Source organism: Arachis stenosperma, chromosome 9, assembly GCF_014773155.1.
Source record: "Arachis stenosperma cultivar V10309 chromosome 9, arast.V10309.gnm1.PFL2, whole genome shotgun sequence".
In the NCBI taxonomy this organism is placed as follows: domain Eukaryota; kingdom Viridiplantae; phylum Streptophyta; class Magnoliopsida; order Fabales; family Fabaceae; genus Arachis; species Arachis stenosperma.
This window is the reverse complement of record NC_080385.1, coordinates 54,667,828-54,687,311: the sequence shown is the minus strand read 5'-3', so window position 1 is coordinate 54,687,311 and position 19,484 is coordinate 54,667,828. Positions and strand designations below refer to the sequence as shown.

The 19,484-nt window shown below is 37.1% G+C and overlaps 1 protein-coding gene across 3 annotated transcripts in view; it reads left to right on the top strand.

Moving 5' to 3' along the window:
• Positions 1-19,484, top strand: part of LOC130950643 (uncharacterized) — a 37,083-nt gene that overhangs the window by 10,889 nt on the left and 6,710 nt on the right. For 2 of the 3 annotated variants that reach the window (XM_057879196.1, XM_057879197.1), the window contains exons 15-33: positions 3,893-4,041; positions 4,129-4,256; positions 4,591-4,648; positions 4,763-4,860; positions 4,938-5,022; positions 5,119-5,184; positions 5,268-5,327; positions 6,075-6,161; positions 6,957-7,140; positions 7,290-7,333; positions 7,449-7,580; positions 7,672-7,803; positions 7,891-7,943; positions 8,028-8,076; positions 8,321-8,379; positions 9,047-9,186; positions 9,265-9,437; positions 15,152-15,280; positions 15,367-15,452. In XM_057879196.1, coding sequence (XP_057735179.1) covers positions 3,893-4,041; positions 4,129-4,256; positions 4,591-4,648; positions 4,763-4,860; positions 4,938-5,022; positions 5,119-5,184; positions 5,268-5,327; positions 6,075-6,161; positions 6,957-7,140; positions 7,290-7,333; positions 7,449-7,580; positions 7,672-7,803; positions 7,891-7,943; positions 8,028-8,076; positions 8,321-8,379; positions 9,047-9,186; positions 9,265-9,437; positions 15,152-15,280; positions 15,367-15,452 — 1,912 coding nt within the window. The remainder of the gene's footprint in view (positions 1-3,892; positions 4,042-4,128; positions 4,257-4,590; positions 4,649-4,762; positions 4,861-4,937; positions 5,023-5,118; positions 5,185-5,267; positions 5,328-6,074; positions 6,162-6,956; positions 7,141-7,289; positions 7,334-7,448; positions 7,581-7,671; positions 7,804-7,890; positions 7,944-8,027; positions 8,077-8,320; positions 8,380-9,046; positions 9,187-9,264; positions 9,438-15,151; positions 15,281-15,366; positions 15,453-19,484) is intronic. The other variant, XM_057879198.1, reaches the window with a different exon arrangement.

Sequence of the window (19,484 nt, the reverse complement as noted above, 5' to 3'; positions counted from 1 at the left end):
AGGTTGTGCAATTACTTTGATATCTTTCTCTTTCGTACAAAGTTAAATAATTGCTTTTAGTCCCTTTTTTTATCCACCGGCCACGGCTTCATATTGAGGTCAGATTTTTTCATAATTTTAAACAATCTATTATCTATTATAAATTTATAATATATCAAAAAAGAGATCAAAGGAGTGTGTAGTGAGTGAGTGACACGTAAACTTTTGCTCTATGAGTTTGTCATGTCAACCATAAACTTGGTTTGCAACAACATAGAAAAGGACAGTTATCTATATAACTACATTTATACTATCACAGAGAATAGCATCTATACAATCAACTAATTTCCCACTTTGAATTATCTACTCCTAAAAAAAATTATATTATAAAGAATGTTAGTTCACATCAATGGTCGAGGTTCCAACATTACATGTCTGTTTTGGAGAGCAAATTTCATTTTAGGAAAATCTATTTATCTATTTGTAATATAAAAAAAAAACCAAGTATGACAATGACATGATAAAGTCTTGACATCTTGGATAGCTTCTAACATATCAAATAAGCATTTTAGTGAAATTGTTACATATATATATATATATATATATATATATATATATATATATATATATCACTTTCTATGATTCCTATGTGGCGTTTAACTTCACCGTTTAGCTCCTCTTGTTCTTTACTTCTATGTAGGCTACTCTATGCTTTTAATATTGTTGTTATTTCTTTTTAATATGTATAAATTGATTAATAAAACCTAATTCATTCTCCCCGTTTAATGCTCACTTCAACTCATATTTACTGTATAAATCAACATCTACTTCACACCACTTCTTTGTCTCCTACTACATAATTTCATGTCTCAGCACTCTTTCTCTTCCATTCTTACTAATATTTTGCATAAATATTTTTGATGGTCACATTTCTTTTTCTTATTTAGAAAAACAATTGGCTCATTATGTATTAGGTGATGAACTTCCTATAGCATTAGAACGTATGATGTTCTTACAGTTTTTTCTTAGTTTTTTTTTATCTAGTTGTGATCATTAGTTATATATTGACTTTGTTAGCTATATATCACTTATTTTTTCTTTCAACAATTTACATTTTTTTAATATTATTTAGTTATAATAATAACGTTGAAAATATATGGTGTCATGATTCATGAAAAATAAAATTAGAAAATTGGATGTTATTTTCAGTTATTGAAATATTTTATACACATTTGCATTGCATCTAATCGTGTCATTCCTGCACTGTAGGATTTAAATATATGCTAAAAAAGACAAAAGATAATAAACAAAAGTGACTACGTAAAAAGAAGGAAGGTAAAAATGATTATATGAAAAATGAATAAATTTCAACAGTGAAAAGTCTCCTATACAAATCATGAGCTTTACGCCAAATAGATGCTAGGCATTTAATCCTATCCCATAAAACTTGCTTACCAAAAGATTTGTCATTGAAGGTAAATGCGTTATGCTCCAACCAAAGAGTACAAAGTGGTAAAATCTGCGCAATGCCACAAAACTTTTGCCTCTTTCCTACTACCAAACCGAACAAAGGTAGTCAACAGAAATTGGTCCAGGGTTGCAGGTACACCCAACATTTGGCAAAGTTGCTAAACAATTTGTTCCATAAAAAAAAGCCATGAGGCAATGCTAAAACAAATGTAAATTTGACTATGAATTTGCTCCACACATAACACACTCAATGGGGGAGATACCCTTCTGTGACCTTCGAACCTACAACAAGTCATGGGTCTTAATTTTGTTAAGCATAACTTTCGATATAAAAAATTTGACTTTAGAGGGAGCTTTGGACTTGCAAATGGGTTTGTCTAGTAAGTTGTGTTGGAGGAATGAGTAAGAAGAAGGATTTACAACAAACTACCAGAGGAGTGAAGAGATCATATCCTTTTCTCAAGGTTAGAGGTGTCACAAAGAAATGGCATCAAGGAGACCTAAGCAAATCAAGAAGTATCCCTATCATTAAGGTTAAGAAAGAAATGTAAGTCCAAAGAGAAAGAGGATCCAGGATTTAACAGGAGAATTATGGAAGGTGGATAGATCATGTAGACAATGAAAGGCTAGGTTTAAGGAGGTATCTCCTATCTAGTGGTCCTTCCAAAAGTTGAAATGAGATCCATCACCTAGGGTTTGAGATCAGTGTATTAGCACGAGTAGGAGAATTAGCATCCCACCCATTCCTGTCCATACCATATTTACTTCTGATAACTTGATTTCAAAGAGATTGGGATTCTAATGGAAAACATCATAGCCATTTTGCCACCAAAGTAATGTACTTTAGACACAATATTGCCAAGACTCAAGCCTTCTTTCTTTTTAGGACCACATAAAAGGAAGTGCCTCACAATTTTTTCAATGGTGTTTGCCTCTCCAACTGGAATATGGAACAACAAGAAATAAATAGGAATACTTGAGATGCAAGACTGGATGAGATTGATGCGACCACCTAAAAAGAAATAGGTCCCTTTATAAATTGCTAACTGCTTAGAAACCTACTCAATGGGTTTAGCTCCAGGCAACACACAGTGTTTTCTACAAATGTGTTTGTAGATATGTAATTTAAATGTTCTGCAAAGAGATGATTATTTTAACATTGTGTTTAGGTGTGTTGTGCGGAGGTAAACACATCCAGGTCATCATATAATGATCCATATGACTAACAGATGATGATCATCTCTATTGCTTTTCAATGGATAAGGTACTAACTTGTTATAACCGTGGTAAAATCAGAGACTAATATTCTTTTTGATTGACTAGATTGTTACATCATGAAAATTTCAGGGATTAAGCTGTAGTTTTCCCGTAAATATAAGCAGTTAGTTTAATCGAGAGGTAGTGCTGCGCTTATTCTTCTTTCATGTTTAGGAATTCAATACTATTCTTCTGTGCTTGCGTAATACCTATATACATGGCTCTTTGATGCCAAAAAAATTCTTTGAGCTCTTTTTTTCTTTTTACTTTTTCTTTATTAAAAAGAAATTGATCAAGGAAGAATTTTTATTTTAATAAGGGGAGAAGCGTAAAAAGTGATAGGGAAAAAAAAAAAATAAAAGAATATATCATGGTGCCTCCATTTACTATTGGGACTTACCCAAATTTAGCAATCTAAATGATAGAGACGCTCTAGATTTAGTAATCCTTTGGGATCTCCTTGATTCTGTCAATTTGACGGCTTGTACAATTAAAAGATCTTGGCCTCTTTATTCCTCTATATCTTTTCTTGCAAATCTTACTTTCATTTCCGAATTCATTCTTTGAACATTTTTGCTTTGATAAACCGATTTGGTAGCCCAATGCTCTCTTGGTGCAAAGAATATCTTGTGGGATAGGATTAGGTGTTGCCCGTGCAAACCATATCATTTATGTAGAGAGGGTTTTCCCCTCAAATATGCTGAGAGGTTGGAAAGCTTTGCTTCTTTTGCTGATTCTTGTTTTCAGTATTGAGGATGTCTTGTCCAGCATTCTTGTACAATTATTCAGTCCTCATTAATAAAAGTTCATCTGTTATCTGGGAAAGATAACGATTTTTCTGTTTGCCACTGTCTGAAATTGGTTTTATACCTGTAACAATCTTGAAAATTATATGGCTTTAAATTTTAGATTTTATTTGGACTTTTATTAAAATTTGAATTGATGTGAATAATGTTATATTCTACCAACTGGCTACTGTTTCATATCGGGAATTTGAATTTGCCAGGGGAACACTGTAGAATAAATAACATGTATGGGATGATTTGTTTGACGATATTGGTTGTTTGTTATATTCTACTATTATGTCCTATGACTTGGACCTGTTTAAGTTCATTAAAACTGCAGTAATGTGTTACAATACATAGTTGTTCTTTTATGCTTAACATTCTAGATGTTCTTTTTGTAGGGATTGAATGGAGTCTCGATAATGATGCTTCCAATGCTGCAGTCTTAGTTGCCAGTGAAGCACATGCCATAACTTTAGCAGTAGAAGGCCTACTAGGGGTCGTCTTCACTGTTGCAACGTTAACTGATGAAGCCATGGATGTTGGGGAGGTAATATCTCTGCTGATTTTTCTTTTCCATTTTCTACTTCATTTATGTTATGTTGATTAACAACTTGCTTTCTCTCTGTGTAAACAGCTTGAGTCCCCTAGATGTGACAGTGACCCACCAGCAAAGTGGACTGGTAAAACTGCAGTTCTCTGCATTTCAATGGTTGACTCACTGTGGTTGACAATACTTGATGCATTATCCCTTATTCTATCAAGGTTTGTTTTCAAACATGCATTTTGTATAGATAACAATTGAAGCTGTATATCCTACATCATTAAATAATAGAACCTATTACAGAATGAAACTTTGTTGGATTCCAACCTGTTAGTAGTCAAAATTATTGTATTGATCTTGCAAGCTAAATTGTAGGGAAAAAATGTTATGTTAGTGCCAAGACACCAATCACCAAGATAGACTTCATTGTGAGGACAACCTTATGTCATATTTCTACATCTTAATAATATTTTTATTGGATAAAGAAAAGATACTATTGGTTAAATCTAGCCTTTTGAGATATCCCATATCATATCACTTGTGGTTATTATGAAGGTCAAAAGGAGAGGCTATTGTATTGGAAATATTAAAGGGATATCAGGCATTTACTCAGGTAACTCAGCTTTGGCCATTATCTTAGTTCTGGTAATTTATTTGAGTGATATGTGAAGTCAAGTCAATATATATATATAGTAAAAAAGAGATGATGGTTGACATGATTCTACAGGCTTGTGGGATTCTCCGAGCTGTAGAGCCCTTAAACTCATTTCTTGCATCCCTTTGCAAGTTTACTATCAATTTTCCAGCAGAAACAGAAAGAAAGAGGTCTGGTGTTCAAACTGTTGATATATTTCTTTCTGCTTGGATTATTATGATTCCGGCTAAAGTTTGATATTTAGCAGTGCTTTGCCATCTCCGGCATCAAAACGGTCCGAACTATCAGTTGAACAGAGGGAAAGCATAGTGCTTACTCCCAAGAATGTACAGGTGGTCATCCTAGTTCTTTGTTTGGCAGTTTGTACACTTTAAAGTTTAAACATACCTATGGCTCTCAATTTCACTGGGATTGATCTTGTGAACTAGGCTTTGAGAACTCTCTTCAACATTGCTCACCGACTGCATAATGTTTTGGGCCCATCATGGGTTTTGGTAGGTTCTTATACTATCTCTTGTCATCTGTTAGTAGGTTGGAATTTCTTTCTCTGATGAGTTGTCATTATGAATAATTACAGGTGTTGGAAACTCTAGCGGCTTTAGATCGAGCGATTAATTCCCCACATGCCACTGCCCAGGTAATTTTATTTACTGATCAATATCATGTGCAATAAATCATTGAATGACTCTAATATTTGTTCTTTTATTTGTTGTATTGGGCAATACCATCATTTTGGCGTCTCAATACCACTTGATAATAATGTTTTGTCTACACACATGAACTGCATGGCTTTATTGGTTTTTGTTGGTTGATTGGCTATTCTGTTTCTTATTTTTGCGTCTGCTAATGAACTTTTCTTATCCTTGCATATTGTACACTTTAGAGGCTATGTTTTTTTTTTCCCGGTTGCAATATGCAAAATTGCAAACTATGCAGAAGAACTCTTGGATTTTCAAAGAGATGTCTTTATCATACTTCACTTAAGTAGGATGTGATGTGAATTTGGTGCAAAGCTTGTGGCTTTTTCTATGGGATTTCTCTGACTCCAACAAGTATTGTTGAGGGACTGGAAAGCTTTTTATCATTTATTTTCTCTCTTTTTCATGTTTGTTTTATGCTTTAACTTATTTTCTATTTGTAACTCTTTCTTTTCGATGCAATATAGAGGATAATATAGAGGATAATAAAATAAAAGGAAGAAAAAAGGTTTTCCTAATCAAGAAACTGTTTGTCGAATTAAATTTCATTTGCTTCATGAGTTGTTGGTTCCTTTTTGTTTTTTTACTTGTTTTTCGTTCTTTTGTTTTTTTCCCCGGGTGTGTGTGTGTCCGGGGGTTGTGTGTGTTCAAAACTGTGTAGAAATTCATGACTGTTAAATCTGCAGGAGGTTTCTACTCCTGTCCAAAAGTTTACAAGAGAGCTGTCAGCCCAATACAGTGACTTCAATATACTCTCTTCCTTAAATTCTCAGGTGAGCGAACCAGCTTTAATTTTTGTTGGTTGGTGATAGAGTTTGATGAAGGAAAGAGAATGAGAAGAGAAGAGAGGTTGAGAGAGAATGAGAGTGAGTGTTGTATTATTATGCGTATATTAATGCTCAAACTTATAGCTTTATATATAGAGCTAGGACAAGGAGGGTTATGCTTGCACTTTACACTTAAGTTAATTATGCACACGTACAGCTCTAACAGATTCTGATCTTTCTAGACTTCTCTAGACTCTTTTAGAACCTCTCCTCAGCTTACTCTATAAGTTGGTGGGCATGGAAAAGAAATGGTGACCCACTAAACCTTACAGGGTCCAGTCAGAGGAGAGTGAGAAAAACTGAAACTAGAGGGAGAAGGCTAGGGAAATGATTTTGTATCATTAGTAACAAGTAGGCTGCGGCTTGTATAGTTGGCAAGTAAAAAACACTGGCTTAGCGGGCAACCGAGTATAGATTATTATGGAACAGTAAACTATCTATACAGTCTAACTAAGCTCAACTTAGGATGATTATGAACGACCCTGAAGTTGTTTAATAATATTCTTCCTCTTCTTGGAGTGCTTGTAGGGTTGTCATCTTAAAAGTCCTGCAAAAATGTTTTCCTTGTCATAACCATGTCCATTTTCATAGAAATGCTTTTTAACTTTCAACTTTGAGAATGAAAACTTGATTTTCTTGCTAACAGAATTAACTTTGTTTGTTCGTCCATTTATTCGTTTTTGAATACTTGGGTCTTTTTGTCTTGCTCAATATCTTCATATTTTGACTTCTTTTCTGAAGCTTTTCGAGAGTTCTGCTTTGATGCATATTTCTGCTGTGAAGTCCCTCCTCTCTGCTTTATGTCAACTTTCACATCAATGCATGTCTGCTTCAAGTGTTTTGGGACCAACTGCAAGTCAAAAAATTGGAAGCATAAGCTTTTCAGTGGAGAGAATAATATCCATCATTGTGAATAATGCTCACAGTATGTAACTTCAGTAACCATTTATTCTAAATTATCTTTTATATAATGTCATTAAGTGTTGATTCCATGCCCTTTATTCTTCAAGCAAAGATACTTGTGATATATAGACCTTGTTCACTTTATTGGATTGTTTACTGTTCTCACTGCAGGAGTGGAACCGTTTTGGGATCAAGTTATTAGTCACTTTCTTGAGGTTATTTATCTCCTCAACCCCCCCTCTCTCGTGTTTGGATTTAGTTTGTATGTTAATATTAATTCATTCTTACCTCTGTAGATTTTTTTTCTTTTTTTTTTGTGTGTTTTTCCAGCTTGCTGATAATCCTAATCCACATTTGAAAAATATGGCACTTGATGCACTTGATCAATCAATATCTGCTGTGTTAGGTTCTGACCAATTCCATGACTACAAACAATCCAAATCTCTTGAAAATCCTGAGAAAGTGAGGCTTTCTAAAAGTTTTATATCTGGCTACCTGATATTTTATTTAAAAGAGGATCTCGTGATAAGTTTGAAGTCTCTCTTGATTTCAGATGGAAGTCACTCTTGATAGGTTGAGGTCTCTGGAAATTTCAGTCATATCTCCTCTAAAGGTTCTTTATTTTTCTACTCAAAGCGTAGATGTTCGTGTTGGGTCTTTGAAAATTCTATTGCATGTCTTAGAGGTAATGCTTTTGATTTTCAAAGTTAAATTGTCTCATTTATTCCATTATTCTTAGTGTCTTTACATGATATCCATAAAATTCTTACAGAGACATGGAGAAAAACTTCATTACAGCTGGTCTAATATACTAGAAATGTTGAGGTTCGCCATCTTTCCATTTGCTCTATGAATCTATCCTTGGGTAATCCTATAGTTAATATCTGTTGTTTTGTGTTGTTATATAAGGTATGTAGCTGATGCTTCAGAGAAAGACCTTGTTACTCTTGGTTTCCAGGTCAGTAAAGACAAGAATGATTTACATGGTGGACATTTCTAATTTTTGTAGATATGTTCTGTTTACTCACTTTTTTGAAAACCAATAAACCATACATAAATTACACTTAAAAAGTGTACATTGAGTATCCGTGGGGGCAGGTACATGCCCCATTTAGTTTTTGTTATTACCTCTGCAACATTATTATTAAAAAATTACTAATTTTCTTCTCTTTTTTTCCTTTCCTTTTTTCTTTTGGGTGTAGAATCTACGGGTGATAATGAATGATGGACTCTCCACCTTACCTGCAGAATGCCTTCAAGTGTGAGTTTCTAGAATAAACCACGATTTTGGCCCCAAAACGATACAATTTCTGACAAAATGACCACCGAAAGAAATAAATGACACTCTGGCTCCCTAATGAATAACTCTATTTGACAAAGTGCACCATTTCTTTTTTATTTTTATTTTTTTTATACGTTACAAACAGTTGTGCATTTGATCCAATTTTTTGTAGGAAAGTTGGATAATTATTTAAAAAGTGTATTGGAAAAGAAGAGCCAAAATTTGATCTCTAGATCTTTTTCCATTTTCTTTTAATTTTCTGCCATCCACATAGGAAAAAGAAATTTGCCATAAATTAACACATTTGTAGTAAATTCAGCAAATTTTAAGGATGGAAATACCTCATTTTTCTAAGCATGCTTGCAAGAACTGCGTCAGAATCCGATCTCTAATGTCTTTTTTTAGATTATGTTTCCTTATATTTGGTGCATTTAAGTTTGAGGAGATCATGACGTTATTTTTTTCTTTTGGGGGTAATTTTTGTCAAAATCTGAATATTTTGGGAGGCCAAATAGTGGCTTATTTGAGATTCTACTTTCCATGTTGCTCACCTGCATGCTACATTCATGCAAGTAAATTTGTATATCATTTTTTAATTGTTTTCTCTTTCCTGGTTGCCTTATGTGCATTATTTCATGGCTAACAGGTGTATTGATGTGACTGGAGCATACAGTGCTCAGAAGACAGAATTGAATATAAGCTTGACTGCCGTTGGCCTTCTGTGGACTATGACTGATTTCATTGCAAAGGGCCTTGTCAATGGACCTTTAGAAGAAAATGAAACAGGTCCATATCTGTTGTCTAGATGAAACTGCTGTTATTCTGAAATTATGGTAGTTTCTCATAATATTTTTAACCTTTCAGGTGTTGGTTCCATAGTTAAGCAGGTAGACAGTGAAAAGATGGAGGGTGAAACTCATAGTATTTCTTATAATGTGAGAGAACACGCTTCATATATAGATGATATTGATTGTGAGAGGCTCCTTTTCTCTGTTTTCTCGTTACTTCAAAACCTTGGGGCTGATGAGAGACCAGAGGTATTTTAATATTTTATTTAATTACTCCATTCTCGCTTTTTTTGTCTTTTTCCTGAACTGAAAAATTCTCGTAACATCCATTATATGTGAAGAGGATTATCCTGTTATAATGTTCTGATCTTAGTTTACAAGAGGAAACACAAGGACTTGACTGGCTGATTTTCACTGCTTAATTCCTAATTGCTGCTGGGTGGCTGTTTGTTGTTATTTTTAAGCTGGTTTAGCAAGTTTTAGAGCAGTAGTGCTAGTCCTAGCTACTTCCTATAAATACTAGTGGTTAGTTAGTTTTTTAGTTAGTAAAAAAATCTGTTAAGTCTGTTAGTTCAGGAGAGGAAAACTCTCTCCACAGTTGGTAGTTCCACCAGTATATACCAATTAGGGATTGTGATTTGCAATCCCTAGTTCATCAATAAAATCGCCTAATTCTACTGGATCCCTGATCCTATCAACTGGTATCAGAAGTCCATGGATCCTGGAAGATTGTGGTGAATGGTACAACCACCATCGCGGAAAATGGAAGGGAGATTGGATGTGATGGAATTGCGATTTCATCGCTTTGAGGATCTGTGCCATGTGTTGCAGGAGATTTTGCAGCGGATCGATGCGCGAGTCGATTCCATGGAGCAGAGCGCTCTGGTCTGTCATGAGCAGAGTTCTCCGGTGTTGCACCAGGTCGCTGGTGGCCTGTAGGGGAGTAGAAGCATGCTGGAGCAGTGGAGGAAACTTGAACTCCCGATTTTTTGCGGTGAGGACGCGATGATTTGGATTGGGCGTATGGAGCAGTTTTTTTGCTAAGAGCGGTGCCGGAGGAGGAGTGGCTCACGGTGGCGACGTTTGCCATGGAAGGCCGCACGTTCGCCTGGTTCCGGTGGTGGGAAGCAACCACACCGATGCTGCAGTGGCAGCCCTTCCGCATGGTGCTACTACGTCACTTCCAACCTGAGTGGTTGCAGAGTCCCTATCAATCGCTGTTGAGGCTGCGACAAACAGGCATCATGCAGGACTATGTTGATCAGTTTGTGATTATGTTGATCAGTTTGTGATGCACGTGCATCCTCTGCGAGGTCTGGCTCCAGAATTATTGATTGACTTGTTCTTGAATAGATTGAAGCCTGACGGGAGTGAGGAATGTAGGCTGTTCTCGTTCCAATCCGTGGATGAATTGATGGAGTTGGCGCAGAAAGTGGAGAACCGTAACATGGCACTGTGGGCAAGCCTATGACTCAGAGCTTCATAACTAACAAGCCGGCACTCGCAGAAGCAGCAACAGGTCCAGCAAGTAAGGGTGCAGAGTCAGTGGTGGAGCCGGCGAAATGGAGGGGAGTGTGGCACCTTAGCAATGAAGAGTACAAAGCTAAACGTGTGCGGGGCGAATGTTTTTTCTGTGATGAACCGTACTCAGCGGTGCATGTGTGCAAGAACAAGGAATTCAAGCTGCTGATTGTGGAACCTGAGGCTAAGGAAGGGAATTGGTTGGGGCACAAAGCTGTTCCAGAAGCAATGGAGCAGTTGGAGCTCAAACTTTCGTGCTCCGATCGCCACCATAGGTCGTTCAAGGCGTGGGCCGAGGTGAAGGGAATGTTGTTGAGAGTGCTGGTCGATTGTGCCGCTTCGGATAACTTTGTAGCACCAGAAATGGCAGCGGAGTTGCGGCTGCTCGTGGACACGCCTGAGTTCCAAGTGAGGGTGGCTGACCGGCGAAATTGGGGGGGACAGGGCAGATACAAGGGGGTCACATTGAGCTTCCAGGGGTTGTCCATAACAGAGGATTTCTACCTTTTTCCCATCGATGTGGCTGAGTTTGTCTTGGGGCTGGCATTGTTAGATAAGCTCGGGGTCATTCGGGCAAGTTTCAAGGACTCTTGGATCGAGATACTCGAGGATGGGGAGGCTTTAACCTTGAAAGACGACCTGGAGTTGCGAGATGGTGGGTTAAGTTTACACTCGGCTATGCTCACAAGTGTGCACAGGGTGTTGGACGCTCATGAGGTAGTCTTTCAACCACTACCAGGTTTACTGCCGTATTGATCGCATGATCATGCTATTCCCATAAAGGAAGATAAGGAATTGACTGGCTATATTTTCACTGCTTAATCCCTAATTGCTGCTGGATGGCTGTTGTTCTTTTTAAGCTAGTTTAGCAAGTTTTAGAGCAGTAGTGCTGGTCCTAGTTGCTGCCTATAAATACTAGTGGTTAGTTAGTTTTTCAGTTAGTCAACAAATTTGTTATGTCTGTTAGTTGAGGAGAGGAAAACACTCTCTACAGTTGGTAGTTCCAACAGTGTCTAACTACTCTCTTCAGCTATAACAATAAAGTGTTATCACACTAGGTGGGACGATTACATAGATCAAATGACGTTATTGTGTCCTATCATGTATCATGTTTACATAGATTTCTTTTGACCACCTTGTGTATGATCTTGGGTTTTGCTCTACCTTCTGCTACCTGTCTATATTTCATCTGATCCACCCTTTGAGCCAGATGCTCTATCGATCTTCTCTCCACATGTCCGAACCACCTGAGTCGAGATTTTACCATCTTTTCAATTATGGCTCTATCTAACTTTCTCTCTTATATCCTCCTTCCTTATTTTGTCTATGCGTGTTTGGCTGCCATCCAAGCATCCTCATCTCTATCACACGAAACTTATGTTCATTCTCACCTTTTGTCAGCTAACTCTCCATTCCTTATAATTTGCGATAAGATTTTTCCTTAAGTTTTTAAAGTACGTTTTTGTCATATATAAAACCAGACATACTCCGCTACTGTAACCAACCTGTTTGAATCCTATGTTTTACATCATCCTCAGTTTTTCCATTATTTTGTATAATACACCCAAGATACTTAATCTCTTCACTTGTGGTAGGATGCGTTTTCCAATTTTACCTCTGTTAATGTTTTTCCCTCAGTGTGTATATTTCATCTTATTACGACTTATGCGCAAACCATACACCTCTAAAGCTTCTCTCCACAAATCTACCTTCTGATTTAAATATTCCATTGATTCTCCATAAAGATAATGTTATCGGCAAAAACATGTACCATAATACATGTTCTTTGATATGCTTGCTAGGTACTTCCCAAAGGAATGTGAAAAGATATGGTGCTAAAGATGACCTTTAGTATAGTCCTACGCTAATGACTAAGAAATTCCTCTATTACACCACTTTGAGTCTTCACACTACTTGAAACCTCATTCTTTATGGCATGAATATATGCATCCCTTCTCCGTTCTTGTCCAAATCCTTCCATAACTCTTATTTTGGTACCCTATTGTATACTATTTCCAAGCCAATAAACACCATGTGTAAGTCCTTCTTGTCACTCCACTACCTTTCCATCTTTCCCCTTAACAAGTATATAGCCTCGGTGGTAGATCTACTTTGTAGAAAACCAAACTGGTTCTCCGAGACGTGTCTCAACCTCGTTTCTATCACCCTCTTTTAGAACTTCATGGTATGACTCATGAGCTTGTTTCCTCTGTAATTTCCACAATTTTGTATATTCCTTTTATTTTTCTTGATAGGAATCAAGATGTTCTTTCTACTCGCTTGACATCTTAGATTTTAAAATCTCAATCAAAAGTTTGGTTAACCAACCAACACTTTACACTCCTTAACATTTCCAGACTTCAATCTAAATATTGTTTGGGCATATTGCCGTACCATTCTTCATCTCTTCAAAATCTTTAATTTTTTTTAATAGTAATTGAAGTTTTAGTCTTCTTCCCTCGTGTGACCAACCAGAGCACAAAAGAGTCTCTCATCCCTCATTAAATAACTTGTGAAAATAGCTGTTCCACCTTTCGTTAATTCTCTCATCTATGGCCAACACCTCACCATTCTTGTCCTTAATGCACTTAACTTATCCAAATCTCTCATCCTTCTTGATTATTTTCTATCTTATATATACCTCTTTCTCTTCCTTTGTACCCAAAGACCCTTCCATAGATTTCCTGTAATTGTGCCTACATTCCATGTCCGTTTACTAAAGTGTGGGAACCATTGCTCATCTTGCACTACACCTGAGCACCAATGCATTGACTGTTACTCATTTGACAATTTACTTGAGCAATACAACATGTTGCTTCTAGGCAATGATCTAACCTTAGCACAATATCGCGTTTGGTCCATTTCATGAAGATTCGATAAAATTACGTTGGCTGTCGATGGCCGAACACAACCCTCCTCCTTTATCTGGACTTGGAACTGGCTATGTAACATAGGCAGAGTTGTCTAACTATTCTCTAAAACGCCTAAATTACTAGGTGTAGGTTAGATCCTTTTAGAGACATCAACATGCTTTATGTCATGGTTGAATCTCTTAGGATAAGTAAACTAGAATATCTAGATAAATTTATCTTTAAATTTAGGCATTCAAGATGCTAGTGTATCCTAGATCAACAATTATTGTTTGTTGGGACTTGAAAGAAGCATCCGTGTCCGAATAAGTAGCATTCCTGTTTAAGCGATTAAAATGCTGCAATCTACCTTCTATAATTATAGTGCAAGAAATAAGATCCTCATATTATACCATGGTATTATCATTTTGTGGGCTTCTTTTGGGTATATGTTGTAGCTGGACTCAGTTACTTTTCATCAATATTTTTGTTCTACTTGCTTAAGGATATGATTTAAATAGCCTTGTAAACTGGCAGGAAATTTCATCATCATCTTATTATTGTTGTTGTTGTTGTTATTTGTTTTGAGGAAAAAAAAGGAGGGGTGGGGGGGGGGGGGGGGGGTGGGGTTGTTAAGTTAGATCCAAAATCTTAACATAGTGTTTAACAATCCACAAATTATCTGTCGTACACATTGCAACTTCACATTCCTAATATCATGGTTATTAAACTCGACCTGGCCATAAACTCGGCCAGGCACTTAATCAGCTAGATTAGCTGGTGGGTTACTTGTGGAGCTGGATCTAAGCAAATACATGAAAATACAATCAAATTCAATAAACATATAATGGATTTTGCTAACATCCTCCCATTTTTTTATGTTGGAGGAAGTTTGTAAGTCCCATACAGAATGCCTCTAAAAGTAAATTATTTAACAAATAAAGAAGCGGTATTTTGTTTATTCATCGGACAGTGGAGATGCTAACTCACTCCTCCTTTGTTTAGTATGGAATCTACCAAAATTCATAATATAATTAGTTTTATAAACAGTGGCCCAAGTGGTAGTGGAGCAGCTATTATGCAGTGTTAAATAGTGAACTTCAAAAATTTCAGAATACCCGTGTGGACATGGTTCAAGAGGCAACATGCAATGTGTGTGGTTCAGATGTTGCTGCACTTGTTGCTGCACTCTATGTGCAGTTCATGAGACCCATTCAATATCTGGTTTGACTTGCGCTGACTAGTTTTTCCCGAGTTTGCCAAGATATGACGGGTTCAAATACTTATGTGATCAACTAGAGAACCCGACTGGATAGTGGATAGGTGGTTGTTAACTGGTTTCTAGTCTGAATGCACTGATGTGGTCCATTTCTGTAACTATATCTAATATAACCTTTATAAACACTTAGACATCCCTCTCCCTAGAGTTAGCTTTCGGTTTCAAGTTAGGCAATGATATTGACAATTTGTTTCGACACTTAGCCTATTGCATTTATAATACACTTATATTTTGCTAATTGGATGAGATTTTGTGAGTGAGTAGCTCTATTGTGACCTCTGGATGTCAAAACTTTAATGTATTTCTTTTTGTAGGTGAGGAACTCTGCTGTCAGGACACTTTTCCAAACATTAGGAACTCATGGTCAAAAGCTCTCCGAAAGCATGTGGGAAGAATGCCTTTGGAATTATGTATTTCCTACATTAGATCGTGCATCTCACATGGTAAGCTGAACCTTTTGTTTGTTGATTTAAGAGATTAATTCAGCATGAGCTGATATCCTTAAAAGTTTTTTCTTATCTGGAAGTAGGCTGCAACTTCGTCTAAAGATGAATCACGAGGGAAAGAACTTGGAACTCGAGGAGGAAAAGCAGTTCACATGCTCATACATCATAGGTATACTAAATCAACAATTCATATTACCTTGTCCTGATTTTTGTGGCCTCAGCTAACTGTGAATAGTACTTCATCTCTAAAGCATTCGACTTGTATTTATGTGATCATGAGTATGTATGGTTGTAGTTATTTTGTTTTAAAAGTGCATTTTTAGATAAAATTACTTCTTAAATTTTTGTAGATTGTTTCGAGAAGATTTAGAAGTGAGAAAAATATTGGCTTATTTTTAGAAGCAAGTAAAAGTTGCTTTTCTGATGAAGATCAATTCTAGAAAAATTTACATGGTGCGGTATTGTCTTGAAATCACGTTTTTTTTTTTTTTTCATATTGCATCCAATTGTTGTAATTGTTGAAATATCATGCGAGATATTAATGTTAGATAGTGTTAGTTGTTTAGAAAGTGCATTTATTCGTAGTAGTTGCCTAGGTACTCTACATTTATTACTCTCCTCTTTATATATGTTAGTCTTCTCTTATATAACAAAAAATCAGCATACAATCTACACACATCACAAGTCATATATTCTTTCTCTCATTTGCTTATTATTTACTCTATTACTTTCATATAAAATCATGTATTTGAACACCATGATATCCTCCTTGAGCTCTCTGAAATTCTTTTGATTTAGCACTCTGTTGAGAGGTGTTCTTGGTTGAAACCGGTATTACTTCAGTTTCCCATTTTTTTTAAACCTAGAAACAATTGTTTGAGTTGTTTCTGCCATCATCATCACAATCTGCTCCTTTTTAATTTAAAGGATGTTCTTTATTGTAAAATTCTAGCCAACCGTGTCTCTTTCTGGTTGCTAGAACATCCTCTGCTGTGTTCTTTTTCCAGCAGCCCACTTCCTTCAGAGCTGTTTCGTCACTGCCACTGCCGTCCACTGTTGTCCAATCCGAACAATGACCACACTATTAGACTCATTTTCTCCAGCACTGCTCAGCCAAGCCAACATTGTTGCCGTCCAAGGCTTCACGTGCATCCATGTGTTGTTTTCTCCCTCCAACTTCCAGTTGCCTCCGCTGCTTTCACTTGCACATGGCGTGTCGGTCATCATTTTCCGCGACTGATCACACTGCAGTGTTTGCCTCGCTGACCTCTTTTTGGAACCATCGTGTTTTTTTTTCTCATCCGACCGTTTTTCCTCTTTGCATTTTTGCATTTCACTTTTTGCCCCTGGCACTGCTGCACTGTTCATCTGCAGCTGTTTCTACTGCACATCCGCCTCCTCCGGCTGCTACTACCTCAGTGCTCACCTCTTCTTGCTCTTTTTGGTTGTGTGTATATATCTCCTTGATCGAACCACTAGTCTACTACAGCATCATCAAACTTTGATTTTATCCCTGATGGGTTCCATGACTATTGATTCTCCTGTTTCTGATAGTTCTTGCGTATTTGATGTCTCTTCTGTCTGTGTAACATTCTCTAGCAACTCCCTATTCTTACTTTTGGCCTCTTGTTCTCCTCTTGGCATAGAGTGATTGGGTTGTGTTTTCCTTCCAACCTCCCATTGTGAATCATACCTGTGGTGATATTTGTCCTTCACTTAGTCTTGCTAGTTATATCATCTTTATAGGCTCTTTGAAAGACCATGGTTACTGAACCAAGTCACCTTCCCAGGTTCGCTACTAGCCTCGGCAAGTTCCTGGTACTCCCAGCTAGGCTCGGCAAGTCCCCAACAGTCCTAGATGCCCCCGGTGCATCTCCTGATGTCCCTGCTGGTCCTAGCAAGTCTCTGGAAGTTCAGCTGGCCCTTCTTTTGTCAGCAGTTTAATCTTTATCAGTTTATTTTCAAGGGTATTATTATAACAAGCTTAAGGCTTGGTTAGATGTAGCGTGGAGGAGTCTTAGAGAGATTATCCTTTCATATCTCACCATATCAAATAATATCTCTTATAGGTTATTTTTGTTCCAAGCTTGATGCATATTATTTATATGCTCAAGCTTGACTGGGAGTGTTGAAATATGATGAGAGAGATTAATGTTAAATACTGGTTAGTAGTTTAGATACTGCATTTATGAAAAGTAGTTGAGTAGGTGTTCTACTTTTATTCTAAGAAGCACGGACACACCAAATTACTGCCGTGTCCACGTGTCGGACACGCGGTGGACACGGACACGCGGTGGACACGTGTCCGACACACCTGAGCACGTGTCGCAAAAAAAAAAATTTTTTTTTACTCGGACACGCCATGACACGGCACTGGACACACGAGGACACGGCACTGGACACACGAGGACCCGGCATTGGACACGCCAGGACACGATTGGCATGTAAAAATTGCAGAAATTTTTTAAAAAAAAAATTACCTTTAACCCAAAAAAATCTTGGACCCCATAAGCACAAGGAGTCTCTCACACATTTTAAATAACTCATAAAAAAACAACCCTCATTTTTTACACGACCCTTCACCTTCAGAGCATAGCAAAAGTCACCCTCCTCCACGCACCGTCCTCTGCACGCAAGTCCTCTGCGCGCCGGTCCTCTGCACGCAAGTCCTCTGCAGGCCGGTCCTCTGTGCATTGCTCCTCCGGCGATGCTCCTCTGCGAGTCGCTCCACTGCACGCCGCTCCTTCTACCTCTGTGCGCTCATCTCCCTATGTTCTCATCTTCTTTGCTTCGTGCTTTTCTCCTCTCTGCTTTGCTCCTCTTCACCGGTGGCACTCTTTTGCCACAATAGTTGTTGCAAATCGTTGCTTGCAGCAACTTAGCAACTTAGGGGTTGAGGTAATTTCTTTTGAACTTTTATTTTATCGTTAGAATGTTAGCTCACTAAGTCTATACTCCATAGTTACTAGTTACTACAAATAGTTACTTGTTATCTGCATTATTGATTTTTTTTATTAAATTATTTAGGAATGATGAGTTCTCTTGGGGTTACTGGAACTGAAAAAAATGAGGACTCTGCGGATAAGCCTTTATGGAAATTTGTTGTGAAAAAAAATAAGGTTGAAGGGGGAGGTAATTTTGAGTTTGAATGCAAGTATTGTGAAGTTGCATTTAGAGGCTCTTACACTAGGGTGAGAGCACATCTCTTGAAAATTCCAGGAAAGGGAATAAGGGTCTGTCAAAAAATCACTGCAGTGAAGCTTCAAGAATTGAGAAAATTAGATAATGAAGCTACATTGTTGAGTGAAAGTGCAAAGCCCAAATCTATTCCTCTTCCACCCTCTAATGATGAAGGTAGTTCGAAAAAGAGAAAGGGTCCAGGAACAATAGATCACTCATTCAATATGAAAGATAGAGATACTTTAGATTTAGAAATTGCTAGAATGTTTTACTCTTTTGGATTACCCATATTTTTTTGGAAAGGATATGGAAATAGGAAGTAGTGAAGTTCAAAAGATAGTTAAAGAATACTCCATGTGTTTTTTTTTTTTTTGAGGGGTTAGGAAGTGATTATAAGTTCAATTGTAAATTTTGACTTCATATTATATATATGATATATATTATGACTTTTGATTTTTTTTCTTAAAATTTAATATATATATGCCGTGTCCGTGTCCGGTAAAATTTTAATTTTGGTGTGTCTCCGTGTCCGTGTCCGTGTCGTGTCCCGTGTCCGTGTCCGTGTCTGTGCTTCTTAGCTTTTATTATTCTCCTCTCTATATATGTTAGTCCTCTCTCATGTAAAACTAAATCAGCATACAATCTACACACATCATATAAGAGTGATATATTCTCTCTCTCATTTGACGAATTACTATTTACTCTATTATTTCCATAGAAAATCATGGATTTTAACAGTTATGAACAGAACACTGGCACCTGTAGGCTTCAGTTTTGGTATACTACCTACTTCTTTCCTCCAACACCTCTCCCAGTTTCCCTATATTTATCAGCACTCTTCCTTAAGCTGAAGCTTCCATAAGCTTAATGAGATCAATTTACTATCTTAACTCCTCATGTTGCTTCTGGAAGGGACAATTTGGGCGAGGTTCAATAACAGCTAGCAACGAATTGAACCAAACAAAGCACAATCTAAGAAACTCAACAAAGAACTTGGATAGAGATCAATGATTGAAATCTA